This window comes from Notamacropus eugenii, chromosome 3, assembly GCF_028372415.1.
Source record: "Notamacropus eugenii isolate mMacEug1 chromosome 3, mMacEug1.pri_v2, whole genome shotgun sequence".
Classification (NCBI taxonomy): Eukaryota; Metazoa; Chordata; class Mammalia; order Diprotodontia; family Macropodidae; genus Notamacropus; species Notamacropus eugenii.
Genome location: NC_092874.1, coordinates 27,354,525 through 27,367,905, shown reverse-complemented (window position 1 = coordinate 27,367,905; position 13,381 = coordinate 27,354,525). Strand labels below are relative to the sequence as shown.

General features: G+C 36.9%; 1 protein-coding gene across 7 annotated transcripts in view; it reads right to left on the bottom strand.

Annotated features, from left to right (window-relative positions):
• SLC4A7 (solute carrier family 4 member 7) overlaps positions 1 to 13,381 on the bottom strand; it is a 122,048-nt gene that overhangs the window by 9,487 nt on the left and 99,180 nt on the right. For 6 of the 7 annotated variants that reach the window (XM_072651132.1, XM_072651137.1, XM_072651138.1 and 3 more), the window contains 4 exons: positions 11,414 to 11,482; positions 9,463 to 9,636; positions 6,412 to 6,543; positions 4,469 to 4,569 (listed from right to left, as the gene is read on the bottom strand). In XM_072651132.1, coding sequence (XP_072507233.1) covers positions 4,469 to 4,569; positions 6,412 to 6,543; positions 9,463 to 9,636; positions 11,414 to 11,482 — 476 coding nt within the window. Of the gene's footprint in view, positions 1 to 4,468; positions 4,570 to 6,411; positions 6,544 to 8,545; positions 8,632 to 9,462; positions 9,637 to 11,413; positions 11,483 to 13,381 lie in introns of those variants that run through there. The other variant, XR_011976580.1, reaches the window with a different exon arrangement.

The window sequence follows — 13,381 nt, the reverse complement described above, 5'->3', positions numbered from 1 at the left end:
CACAAAGGTAAACATTTCTGGGTGTTTTGGCCTCACACTCAAATGGATCTGTGATCTCATCATTGGGAAGTTCTCTCCAATTAATGCTCATCACAACCCATCTGTGCCTGCCCATCCAGCGTGACTCATGAGTCTGACACACAGGAGCCACCCAACATGGCAGAAGCTTTCCACTGAACATCGCCCAATCCTTCCATATAAGTAGCTGTGTCTTCCCTTCCCATCTTGGGATTTCTGGAGACCATTTACTCTTTCTTCCAAGTTCTTCATTCCTTCTCAGATACAGCCTGCTTCCACGGACCGTGAACCTTGCCACTGCCTCTTAGACAGCCTGATATTCACTGATTCTTTATAGACGGCCATCCAACTCATTGCTACCACACAGGAACACCAAGAGAATGCTGGCTTGGATAGGATGTGCCTCTATTTCCATGGGAAAAGGGGACAATAGAGACCTTTTCAACTCTCTGAAGGCAAGCCAGCCTGCACTCTTCTTCCCTTTCATCTATGGGGCCAACTCCCTCTCTATCAGCATTACATGTCTCCCATATACACAAGTGATGGATAAGCTCCAGAGACTGCCCTTTCCAAATGCATGCCTCTAACGTGGGCAAAAGGCATTCTTTATCCACTTGGTGTTGTCTGTCTGAATGGCCTAGGCAAACTTTTTTCATGATCTCACACTAAGACCAGTGAGATATCATAGTCCCTAATCTTTCAGTAAATTCTGAAATGGTGAAGATGTTTTCATCACTTGATTATCATTTGTAAAAGATTCCTCTCTCCCCACTGACAAATTTCAGGGATATCCTTGATTTGTGTATAATGACTTCCACATAAACTCTGTACAGGTCAGCAATTGTTGGTGATCTCCATTCATCTTTTCTAGTATTAATAAGGTCTGGCTTTTTCCCGTGACTTCTTCCCTCCTTCACACACCTTGCATATTAATCACTAAGTGCTTTCATGATTGTTTCTCTGTCAACCACATCTCCTATGTACACTCCTGATCAAATCCTACTGATTTTCTCACTTCTATTATAAAAAACATCCAGGACTGTGATGCTAGGATTCAAGTGTGGTGGTTGCACTTATTTTAACTGTGAAAAATTGTTGCCTAGTTATCTGTATAAATCTTGTCTATTTTAATTCTATTTCTTGTCCTTCCAGTTTTGTCCTTAAATGTCACTAGGACTATTCTGCTTTTAGCTGGGTCAATTGGCACCACTGTTAAAGCTGACATACCATTTGCTACTTTTTTTATTGCTTTATGAAATAATACTGCTCGTAAGGCTCATCATTCTTCTCTTCAAGACTTTATAAATGAGTTTATACGCTAAAGGGGTGCTGCCTTTTCTCTCTGCTTGGTAAATAAGTCAAATGCTTGTTAAGCTGCTTTCTGGGATCTTTCACTTTTTCTGAGACAAGAGATTTCCATCAGCTAAATGTCAGTATCAAGGTCACTTCTGTTGCTTATTTCTCTTTTTTACTGATAATTATTTCAATAGTATAAGACTGTACACCATATTTGTTCAATTGCATGCCATATTCTTCTCTCATTATTCTTTCTGAATTTTATTAATTCTGCTCTTTATCTTGAGAAGTCAGTATTCTGACTGAACACAGAAAGCAGATTCATGGATAAGTCTTCACACAGTAACAAGTCTTTTCTTTCTGTTCAAATCTATTTCATTTTCTTTATTGCTATTTAGCTCTCACCCTATCTAGGACCGACCAATTATTTCCTCAAAGAAAGTGATCCTGACAGAAAATGTTTGAAGAATTCTGTGTAGACCAGAAGTCTTAGGGCTGTCTCATTCCTTTTCTCCAAACAAGGTCTTTCTACATACTTTTTTGCCACCCTCACTTTTTCCCACCTTTGCTCTGAAGTCAACAAATAGCAGAGTATATGAAGATTTACTTGGAAGGGTTTTTATTAAGTTTTTCATATAATTTCTTTATCTCTTTTTATCCTCAACAACCAATATTGGCACATAAGCTGCAATTCTTTTCAGTGATCTTTTTGCAAATACCTATTGTACTGCAATCCAAGATGACCAAGTAAGTCATGAAATAATGTTTCTTGTTGATCTTGAAAGAAATGACAAAGTAAAATAACTGTGCTCTAAGATCTGATACGTGATAAAGAGAAACATGAAAAGAGCTGCATGAACTGATGCTGTTAGGTAAGCAGAGCCAAGAAAATGATATAGACAGTGACTATAAAAATGTAAATAAGAAATACAACACAAAAAAAGAATGTTACAAAATTGTAAAGAACATCTCTTCTAAAGAAGAGATATCAGAAGACAGTACAAGCCACTTCCCTCTGGAGAGATGAGAGATCTACAAGTATTGCCATCACACATATTCTCCTCCTTTTTCAATGTATTTATAATTAGTTAAATTGACTTTTCTCTTCTTTTTCTTTTTGTTTTAAAAAAAATCCTATTTGTTATATAGCGTGATTCTCAGAAAGGAAGAGTAAGAGGGTTACTGGGGAAAACTACGGTGACATAAAAATTTATTTAGAAAACTTATTTGAAAATGAAGAAGCTGAATTTTGCAGAGGATGGAAATGAGGCTACAACTTTTAAAATAGTAAGTTAACATAAGCACTTGTCTTTCTTTCATGAAGATTCCCAATAGCGTCATTCATTGCTAATACAAAAAAAAGAGAATCCACTCATCCATTAAAATGCAAAGATAAACACACTACATGACATAACACAAAATATTTCTGAAACTCCACATGAGTTTAAAAATAAGACCAAATAACTTGTTAAATATGAATGATTCTCATAACTGGTCAGAGTAACAGAATTTATGCCTACTCTAACCAGTGTTGCTCAGCTCTGAATGGCTCAAGAGCAGACTAGATCTACCCAGAGCAGATGTATACATAGTTAATGTGGAACTTTTAACTTAACTTTTTTAATTCTTTTTAACTTTTTTTTTTATTAGAAAGGACTAAAATCCTTCCAATCCAAACTAGTTGAACAAGAATCCCTTCACCTAAACACACAGCAAGCATTCATAAAGTGTTTGCCATGTATCCAGCACTGAATTAGATGCTAGAGATTCAAAGACAAAAGCGAAACAGTCCCTGCCCCCAAGAAGCTTATAGCCTGGCCACAGGCTAAATCATGTATGTGCACACGATAACACAGCATACACACACGCACACACAATATGCAAAGAACGCTTATACAATACGGTGAGTTTGGGACTGGGAAGGAGAAGCTAGAGGAATCCAGAAATATCTTCTGTGGAAGATGGGGCTCGAAACAAGCCTTAAAGAAACTGGGGCTGAGAGGTCCGTGGCCAGGCAGCAGGGGCAGCCAGTGCACAGGCACAGAGAGAGGAGAGTAATGAGTAATAAAACTTGAAAGGAGAACTGGGGCCAGGCTGACTTCTTGACATGCAGACCTCCAATTAGAGGACAACAGATTACTTACTTTTTAAAATCAGTAGGAATTTACATTTGAACATAAGGACATATGTTCAGGGGTTTACATTACAAAATTTCACATACGATTACTTAATTTTCAAGTTACAAATATAAATTATTAAACATCAAACCCAAAACTGTTAAACACTACAGGGAATCACATGGACAATTTTTTTCAAGTTCTTCGGGCCAGCAATCTCTTATAACTTTTATTCAAAGGTTCCCAGGCAATTGCAGAGCCTGGAGAATTATAATCATTTTTTTAAAATATATTTTATTGTATTCTAATCAGCCAAAAACCACTTTCTTACCCTCCTATACCTGCCGACCTTCCCCCACTGGCAATGCAAACGGAACAAAACCTACAAAATATATCTGGTCAATTAAAACAGCTTTCCATATTGGCAACGTCAAAAATAGAATTTATCTCATTTAGCATTCTGAGGCCTTCATCTCTGTAACAGGAAGTAGGTAGCATGTTTTCTCCCCGAAAGGACTATAATCCTTGAGGAATGGAGTTATCTAAAGCTTTTACATTGAGAGTACAATGCTACATGGAGTCTCCACAAGGAGGCCAAGCATCCTGAGACTAAAATCTGCACATCTAGAAAAAGACCAAAGGAATAATTAAGAAGTCTGGCATGAGGCAGAGCACATGCCCCCAGTGAAAACTTCTCCCTTCCCACAAAGTTCTGGACTTTGAAAGAGCTCTGCCAGAAGCTCCCTTTTTCCAGGCTGCATAAGAACCCCTCTAAGACACCACTGATAGTTAGGATGATATGATACACAGCCACTCCCTGGAGCCATTCAACTTTATTGTACATCACTTTTTTAAGAGGTTTCACCGGTAACTTTAAAAGGTTAAATAATCTCCACTTGAAAGGAATATTAGAAAGCTGATTAAACAACCAATAAAGAAGCATTTATTAAGCACTTACGGCTGTGAGCTATGCACTGTTCTCACCTAACCACCTAAGGACAGGAAAAGTATTATTTTAAAATAAAGTTCACTCCTACCTGTACTTGAGGGCCTTGACTGGAATCTGCAGGAGACTCCCCCCTTCAAAGGGAAGGTGCACAGTGTCACTGTCATCGGCGTGAAGCAGCCGTTCAGCCTCCTAGGGGATCCAGGAGCAAATGAAATCATTCTGCCCTATAACCTTAGCTTACATGCCCCCTGCTCCCCCAACACTATGAAAGATTAAGATGGTAGACTAATGCTCATTTCAGAAATTGACTACATATAACAGATGAACTAATTAGAGATCAAAACTGCCAAACTACAGAAACAAAACATCAACATAGTTGTGACTGAAATACTTATTTTAACAAGAGCTTCATGAAAGGTGTCACCAAGTGAAGCTTGAGTGTTTAAAATGTACTTGGGAAATATTTATCAAAATTTTTAAAATACAATAAAATATAAATAATGTTACTATGTGGTTTTCTAAGTCAATATGCTGTTGGGAGGGATTCTTACATACAGTTGAGTGGTCCCTGTTTCTGGTTGAGTTTCATGCCAACATTTTACATAATTATCTATACCACAGAGTAAAAAAAAATCCTTTCAAAAAATATGTATTTTGTAAGTTATCTTTTTCTTCTATTAATTAATAAAAATATCAACTTTTAGGAAAAAAGTATCATTCAATTATAAATGCTGGCATCCTACCAAATTTGCCATTTTCAAGGCTTTTCCCATTGTATTTGATTCAATAAAACATACTTTTTGCAAATAAAATGTAAGGGTTGCGATGGTTCTTTAAAAATGGATTTTCACGACTTAAGAAACAGACAAATAGGAAATCCCCCAATTTTTAAAAAAGTATCTTGCTACAGAAAAGGCTAATCAGCAGAATTCAAACACTCCCCCCACACACATATATGCATAAGGTGAAACTAAATGAAACCATTTGAACGTTCTACATGTGATTTTATTCCGTCCCACTGAGGTCGTGCATTGCCATGAACTTTGAAGAATAAAAATAAAGCCACATGGCTCAAAGTCCAAATTAAAATGAACTGTTTGGATTCTTTAAAAGTTGTAGAGAAGACAAAAGGATGGGAAGTAGATAGCATCCCTTTGTTAGGTACATCACCACAACCTTGATGAATCTAATAAAAATAAGATAAACTGTGCCACTACTGGGGAAGAGCAGTTTAAATTATGATACAGACACATCAGTATATGGTGCCTTCTAGAAGAAAACAATAATCTTAACTTTTAAAAACGTTAAGACAACAATCCAAGTAAGTCCAGGACACCATTTCCATCATAATTAGATATCTGTAAATACTACTGAAAAGCAAACATAATTTTTAAAGTCTCATATCAGTTGCAGAGATATCAGCATTAGTAATAATTAATAGTTTCAGCTTCCTATGATGAGCAAATGTGGTATTATACTAACATAATTATTCAATTTATCTGGTATGTTTTTAAAAGTATAATCTTGAACTGATCATATAAGTGAAAATAATAATTTTAACTTTTTATTTATGTATGTTATTTTTATTATTAAAAATAATAAATATCAATTAAACTTCTTAATTAATTAATAAAAAACAAGAACTTAGTATTAGAAACTAAGTATGAAAACGAGGCTTAAATTTTTCAAAAAGTTGAATTTCATGAGACAAAATATATTTATGGTCCATTTCTCTGTGTTTGTCATCAAAATATGCTTGAAATTTCAAATAATTTCAAATTTCAAAGTAAAGCTCCAGATTCCTCTAGAACGTGTTAATGACAGCAAACATACGTTGTTCCAGAACACACAGTTCCTAAAGTTGCTGCGTACTAGCCATCCGAACCTTGGCTCAGGTGGGTCCTCCTGGCAGAGCTCACACACAGCCACCTGCAAAGGGCAGCCACTCTGACAGATGGAAGAGATTGTGAGCTGAGCCTCGGCAGCTCCCCAGCAGAGTGCAGGGTCAAAGTACTCAACGGTTCTACATACCTCCTTTTCCTTCTTCTGTTTGTCATCCTCCTTCTTTTTTTTACTTTCTGGCATGAGATCATCAAGCCAGCTCAGCTCTCGTTTAGTAAAACACAAATCCATTAGTTTGCGTATAAACACCAATGCAAGAACCTTAAAGAAAATAACACAAACCCGAAATTTCTTTTGAAGAATCACAAATTATTCCAAATACAACAAAATTAAGTAATCAAAAACAAGACTAAGCAAGACCTATAAAATAAAATAAAAACTTAGTCCAGGAAATGATATTTTTTAGGCTTCACGAAAAAAAGTATACAATTATAAAAAATACACTTCTTAACTATCTGTTTGGAATAAATTATCACTGGCCTGTATAAACACTTCATGAAAAAGTATGCCATGTCAAACAGAAGAATATTAAATTTGGGATAACCATGGATAATATTAAAAATTATTCCCCTCGCCTCTCTACTATACTGCTATGAAGGTATATAAAAATGGATATTAGAATAAGCTAGTCTAGATCTCCATCTCTTTATTTTTTTAATGGTAGATGTATATAAAGAATTTTTTTCACCTGTGCAGGAGAGGGTAACATTAACACTATGGGCAGGAATATTAAATGTGGGTATTTATTTCCAAAACCTCTCTATTTCACAAACCTCAAATGCCTCTTCAAGGGCCACGCTGCTTATAAAGAATGGAAAAAACAAGGAACTTGGAGGCACCGGGCTTGGGTTTCAATCCTGGCTCTGCCACAGAATACCCATGTGACAAAACCTAATCAAAAAGTCACACACCTTATCTGGACTTTCGTTTCCTCTTCTATAAAGTAAGGAAAATGAATTTAATTGCCTCTAAGGTTTCTTCTCACAAACAATCTATGGTATTTCAATTTTCACAACCATTAAGTTTTAAGAGTTAATGTATTAGCAGCATCACAGTTATTTTACCCTTGTAATATTAGTAAGTATTTTTAAGCTCCTACTATATATACCAGGCACTATACTAAGCACTGGGCATACAAAGAAATACAAAAACAGTCCCCCTGTCCAAGAAGCTCACCATCCAATGGGAAAGACAACAAGCAAATAGGTACGGCTCAGCTATATAGGATACATAGGAAACAGGATGGGAAGACTTCCAGTACAAGCTGAGACTGGAGCTGAGGAAGGTAAACAGTTGGAGTACAGAAGGGAGAACATTGCAGGGATAAGGGACAGCCAGAGAGAATTTCAAGAATCAAGAGATGGAGGGTCTTGTTCATGCAAAAAACCAGACCAGGGTCATTGGACCAAAGAGTAAAAGTCACCGAGTAAGGTCTAAGAAAACCAGAAAGGGAGGAAGGGGCTGGATTACAAGAGACTGTGAATGCCAAACAGGGCATTTTGTATTTGCTCCTGGAGGCAATAGGGAGTTTAATGAGCAGGAGCTTTAGGAAAAACACTTTAGAGGCTGAACAGAGGACAGAATGGAGCAGGGAGAGACTTCCAGCAGGCAGACCCACAGGAGGCTATTGCAATAATCCAGGCGTGAAGTTACAAAGACCTGCACCAAGGTGGTGTCAGTGTTGGAGAAAAGGGGCTGCAAAGGTAGAATCCACAGACCTGGAAACAGCCACAGTAAGTGGGGGAGGAGGGGCAGAGAGATAGTGGGGAGTCCAGAATGACTCCTAGGCTGCAGTCCAAGGGTCTGGGAGGATGGCATCACTCTCTATAGGAACTGCAAAGGCAGAATGGCATAACCGCTGCGATCACTGGTCTCTGCTTCCTTGTAATCAAGAACTGCTAAAGTTACTTAACAAGACAGGGTGGTGAGTTCTGTGTTCCAAGTTCCCAAAGCTATACAGCTCTCAGACACACTCAGATCGGTCTGGGATCCCAACAACATGGATTACCACCCATCCATGCCTACTTACTCTGTGGGATTCTTGTCCATGTTGCTCCCTAAGTTCACCATAGGTGATCCACCCAACCAGTGATGAGCCTTCCTTGAGTTCTCCTACCATCCTGGATATGCATCTGTTATCCCTTTTTCCTCTCCTACTACTGGCCCATTTTCTACAACCACAAATTTTCCTGATAATATCCTTAACCTTGATTCTCCTTCATAATTTCTTGTTAGTTGTAATTTTCAACTTGGTCACACTCACCATGTGTTTATCAGCCTTCTGAGTGATCCTCAATTTCAAGTGTTTGGAGACTATAGTGTTCTAAGACTCACAGACATACAGTATGGCTGGAATAACAGAGGTACTGTAAAGATGGGCTTTTATCCCAGCAAATAACTTAAGGTTAATAAAAGAACTCTACAATTTTCCACAGCTAATCCAGCAAGCATTCTCCTATTTAAGTTTGGGTCTCATTGACTGTCCATTGGCAGCACCTTTCCAAGACACAAACACTAACAGAAGATATCTACAGAGTGCCCAGTCAATTAGTTTTTCCTATACATACAGAAAGGCTAAATTCTGAGTGATTATGGATCTCAATTAAAAGGCTCCACAAGGTGTTCAGGGTTGATGAAATGTCACCGGTACACAAGAGCATGTGGAAGACCAGAAACATCCTGTACAGGGAATCCCACTTTGCCTTGGATTGTCCATAAGAGAGTCCTAGAGTTCGTCTGTCCATGAAAACAGTGAACACCTAAGGCCAAATACCTTTGGTGACATATTTTGATTACCTCATTTATGCACACCTTTGCACTAAAGTCAGCAAGGATGAAAGTACATATTGATTTAGTGTGGAGTCTTATCTAGTTAATCCTAGAATTTCTCAACTTCTTCATCCTCTGTATCAAAATTTGACTTAAAAGTAGCTATAATTACTTTCATGGTAGTCTTTTTTTGTCTCAGAAAATACCCTCAAAAATCTAGAATAAAAATTACTACTTTAGAAGAAACAAAAACCAAAAACTGATAACTATGTATTTCCGCATCACCCAAATAAATCACTTAATGATTCTGTCCTCAAAATCAGTAAGGTACATAAAATAATCAATATGAAAAGGATAAGATCACTTGACAAACTGGTTTTTAAAAGGTCAGGAGGGAAAAGACTCTTTTACCATCATGGGGAAAACAACCGCAGCAGCTGAAGCTTTTATCACCCACAAGAGAACCAAACAGGTGAGCTGAATGACTGTAAAGATGTGGACCTTCCAGAGCGGCACGTAACGGAGATAGATTAGATCTGGCTGATGTTTGGCAGGCATTCCAAATAATTTGATGCGGTCAAAAAACTAGAAACAAAACAATCAAAGTAAAAAACATTAAACTAAACTTCACCTTATGCTCTCTTTTGAGAGGTTATTTTAACATTTTAAAGCTGTAACATATTAGAGGCAGGGACAGAATCTGTGATTTCTCCACAACCTCCAGTATCAGAGTTGCTCCAATCACTAAAATGTTCAATCCTCAGTCACCCAAGATGTCAGAGGTGGGATCTGAAACCAAGTTGTCTTCCTGGATTTAAGGCAGGCTCCCTATCATACTGCACAAACATCAATTCTAAGCTGAAATTTCGCTAACATTTTTCCACAGTATGAGAAAGTAGGATAGATGCAAGTTAGCATCTAGGTTCTCTTTGTGAATAACGAATCACATGGAATGTGGTGCATTATCTGAATTCTCACTGCATGTTTTTGTTGGACAAAAAAACCAAAAAACATTTTATATTTTGTCATCAAAAACTCGAATAGTGCAGATTCAAATATATGTGACCACTTCAGGGATTCATTATTTGCACTAATTGGAATCTGGCTATATTTCAACAAAGTGCTTTTAAATCAATGTAATACAAAGTAAAGAGGATAATTTGCAATTATTTAATTTACTGAAATAAACGTGGTCCACTAAACCAAAAAAAATATCAAGTTACTGCTATCTACCCTTAATCCATGTTAGTGAACACAATATTTAAAAGATGTTCATGAAAATATATGTCATTTAACCCTCCTGATTTCCAGTTTACCATAAGAGAACAAAATTACACTAAAATAATTCTATGATCTCTTGTAAGTATAAACTTTTGTTCCATGAAATTAATCAGATAAAATTGTTAATTCTTCACTTTACAATATGTATGACCCAAAAGGCTAAAAGAAGAGCCCAGAATAGAGGTCAAAAATAAAAAAAAAAAAATCCAGAAATCATTTCAGGCTAAAAACAGCTCCTTCAAAAATGGAATTAATACAAAGATCATCATCTATATAAACACAAATATACCTACTTTTAAAACAAAACTAAAAATTAAAACAGCTGATCAATACTTTCCCAAAGTTTAATCAACAACTTTCATATATGAAAAATGTTAAGTACAGCTGTTTAAAGAAGCGAATGACAAGAATACCTAATAATCTGAATGTTCATTTCATAAATAAGAGATTCCTAAAAACTCAGAAAAAGTTGCATAAAATAAATGAAAGCTATAAGTAACTCAATTCCATCACTGTGTATCCCCACAGGAAAAGGAGGCACCAAATGTCTAACTTTCCTCCTAACCACTAGGCCGTAACATGAGCCCTACTTCCCCCTCTCCCCCTACCCTCTCACACCCAATTTGGTTTGAGAACGCCACTCTTTCTCCTCAGCATCAACTCTGAAGAATGGAAAGCATCCTGGACTCTGAGCCAGGACAATTTATTTAGTAGCTCAGTGACTCCTGGAAAGTCACTCAACTTTCTTGATCCTCCATGGCCTCATCTATAAAATGAGGATGGAAATAAACACACCATTTATTTACCTCACAAAGTTGTTGGTGAGGAATCAGATGAAAGCATTCAAGTACAGTGCTTTGTTAACTTTAAAGTACTGCATACAGAGACATCACTTTCAGGAGAGATTAGTCTCAATGCCTGGGAAAACTAAGTTTTAATAAAGAATAGCCATTGGCTTTTCAAGCTACAACATAAGGAAAAACAGATTTGCCCAAAGGGACATAGAATCACTACCATTTTAAAAACAATCTTTTAAAATAGAAAATATCACAATAAAAACAATTTTAAACTTTGAACTTGCCTGAATGCCTTTTAGTGAAGAAACTCCCATATAAAGAAAAACACCATAGAGAACTGGCATTGGAATAAACTGCAAGTCAGATGATCACAATCAGAATTCACACATGGAAAGAGTGAAAAAATAATAGTGAAGCACAAAGTGATACAGTCACTGGATACCAATACACAAAAGAACAAGATTAATAGTCCGGGCAAAAGTCGGAAGACTTAATGATGACTCAATCTTCACAAAGAAGGGGCTCAGAAAATCTGAATTCTTAAGTAGTTTGAGTTTCCTCAATGATATCCTAATGAAAGGTGACTCACTGACATCTTCTGTGTTAAACTATCACACTCATGATGACCAGGCTTAAGGGTGTGCATGTGTAGCCTAGTGAAGAGAAGGCCAGCCTCAGAATCAGCAGACTTTGGCTTGGGCCTTAGCTGTGTAACTTTAGTAAGTTAGTGACTTTCCTGACAGAGTCAGTATCTTCAATGCTACAAGAAGGAGACTGAAAATGAATGATCTCGTTAGTTTCCTCCAGCGATAAATTCTAAGATCATATAATTAAATACAGAATATGACAAAAGCATATTCTTACTATAAAAACAATCAACCATATAATCAATTGTAATAGGGACACAGCCTACAAAAGCAAATTAAAAATTATCATGTCATTTCATATTTGCTGATAAAAGGGCAATTACTGTATTTTTTCTCAACTCCAAATTATAGTCAATATTAAAATCTTAGATGAAATATCTAAACTTCTCACAATAAATATTTTAAATGTACTTTAGGAAATAAAAAATTAGGGATAAATAGGAAAAAATAATTTATATTATAATAATGATATAGATAAAATTATTTGCACTTTAGGAAGTTACATAATCTTATTTTTATGGTTTCTCTACAATGGAAAGAAGAAGTATATGATTGAGGCAGGGGAAAACAGAGGTGGGGGAGAAATTTAAAATGCAGATCTTTCTAGCATGAGATGTAATATTCAAAAAAGTTAAAACCTTTGGCATTTAAGATATAGGTGGTAATCTTTGATATTAAAACCTGTACATTATCCAAGAGTGGTACATGCATTCAGGAGAGGCTTCAATTTGCAGAAAGAGTAGCTATGTGTGTTTATTCATATGCACAGCCAGAAACACCTAAGTCAAGGCCCAGTCCTCTATCTGCTTTGCCATATGGCTGCCTCAGTAACCCTGAGACTGTGCACCTACACAATGAGGAGAAAGGCCCATGAAATCCACTTTGAGATGTCCAAGAAGCAACCAGAGACAAGAGACAGTAGTTCAACAGAGAGGTTAGGATTGGAAGTCTAGATCTGGCCACCATCTGCATAAAGAGGATTAGTGAACTCATGGAAGCTGATGAGATCATCAAATGAGACCCCAGAGGGAGAAAAGAGAAGGCCCAAGAACCAGGCCTACAAATGGAAGGAAGGCCAAAAGTAAACAGGGTTTGAGGAGAAAACCCAGAGAGGAACAGCTCTTCAAAGGGCAAATGACAAGACTAAAAGAAGTAAAGGAGGGCCAGAACTGAGAAAAAGGTCACTAAACGGGGCAATTAAGAGAACACTGGCAACTTTGGTGAGAGAAGTTTTCTTTGAATTATGAGGCTAGAAACCAGATTACAGATGAGGTAACAGACAGAAGCGGGCAACTTTCTCAAGGAGTTTTAGCTGAGGAGAGGAAACAATCAGAATCTAGCAGGAATGGTCAGATCAAAAAGGTATTTTTTACAGATGAGACAGACACGAGCATGTTTGTAGGTAACAAGGAAGGAGTCAACAGAATGAAGATAAGGGACACATGGTAGGGATAATAATGAGGGCAATTTTCTAGAGAAGTTGGGAGGCTGTGGGATCAGGTGTTGACATATCCTTAACCTTTCTACTCCTGGCATCAATAGAGATATACATTAAATTAGTTTAAGAGTAAATAAAGCTTCCTATCAGAATTATTTTCCTATACA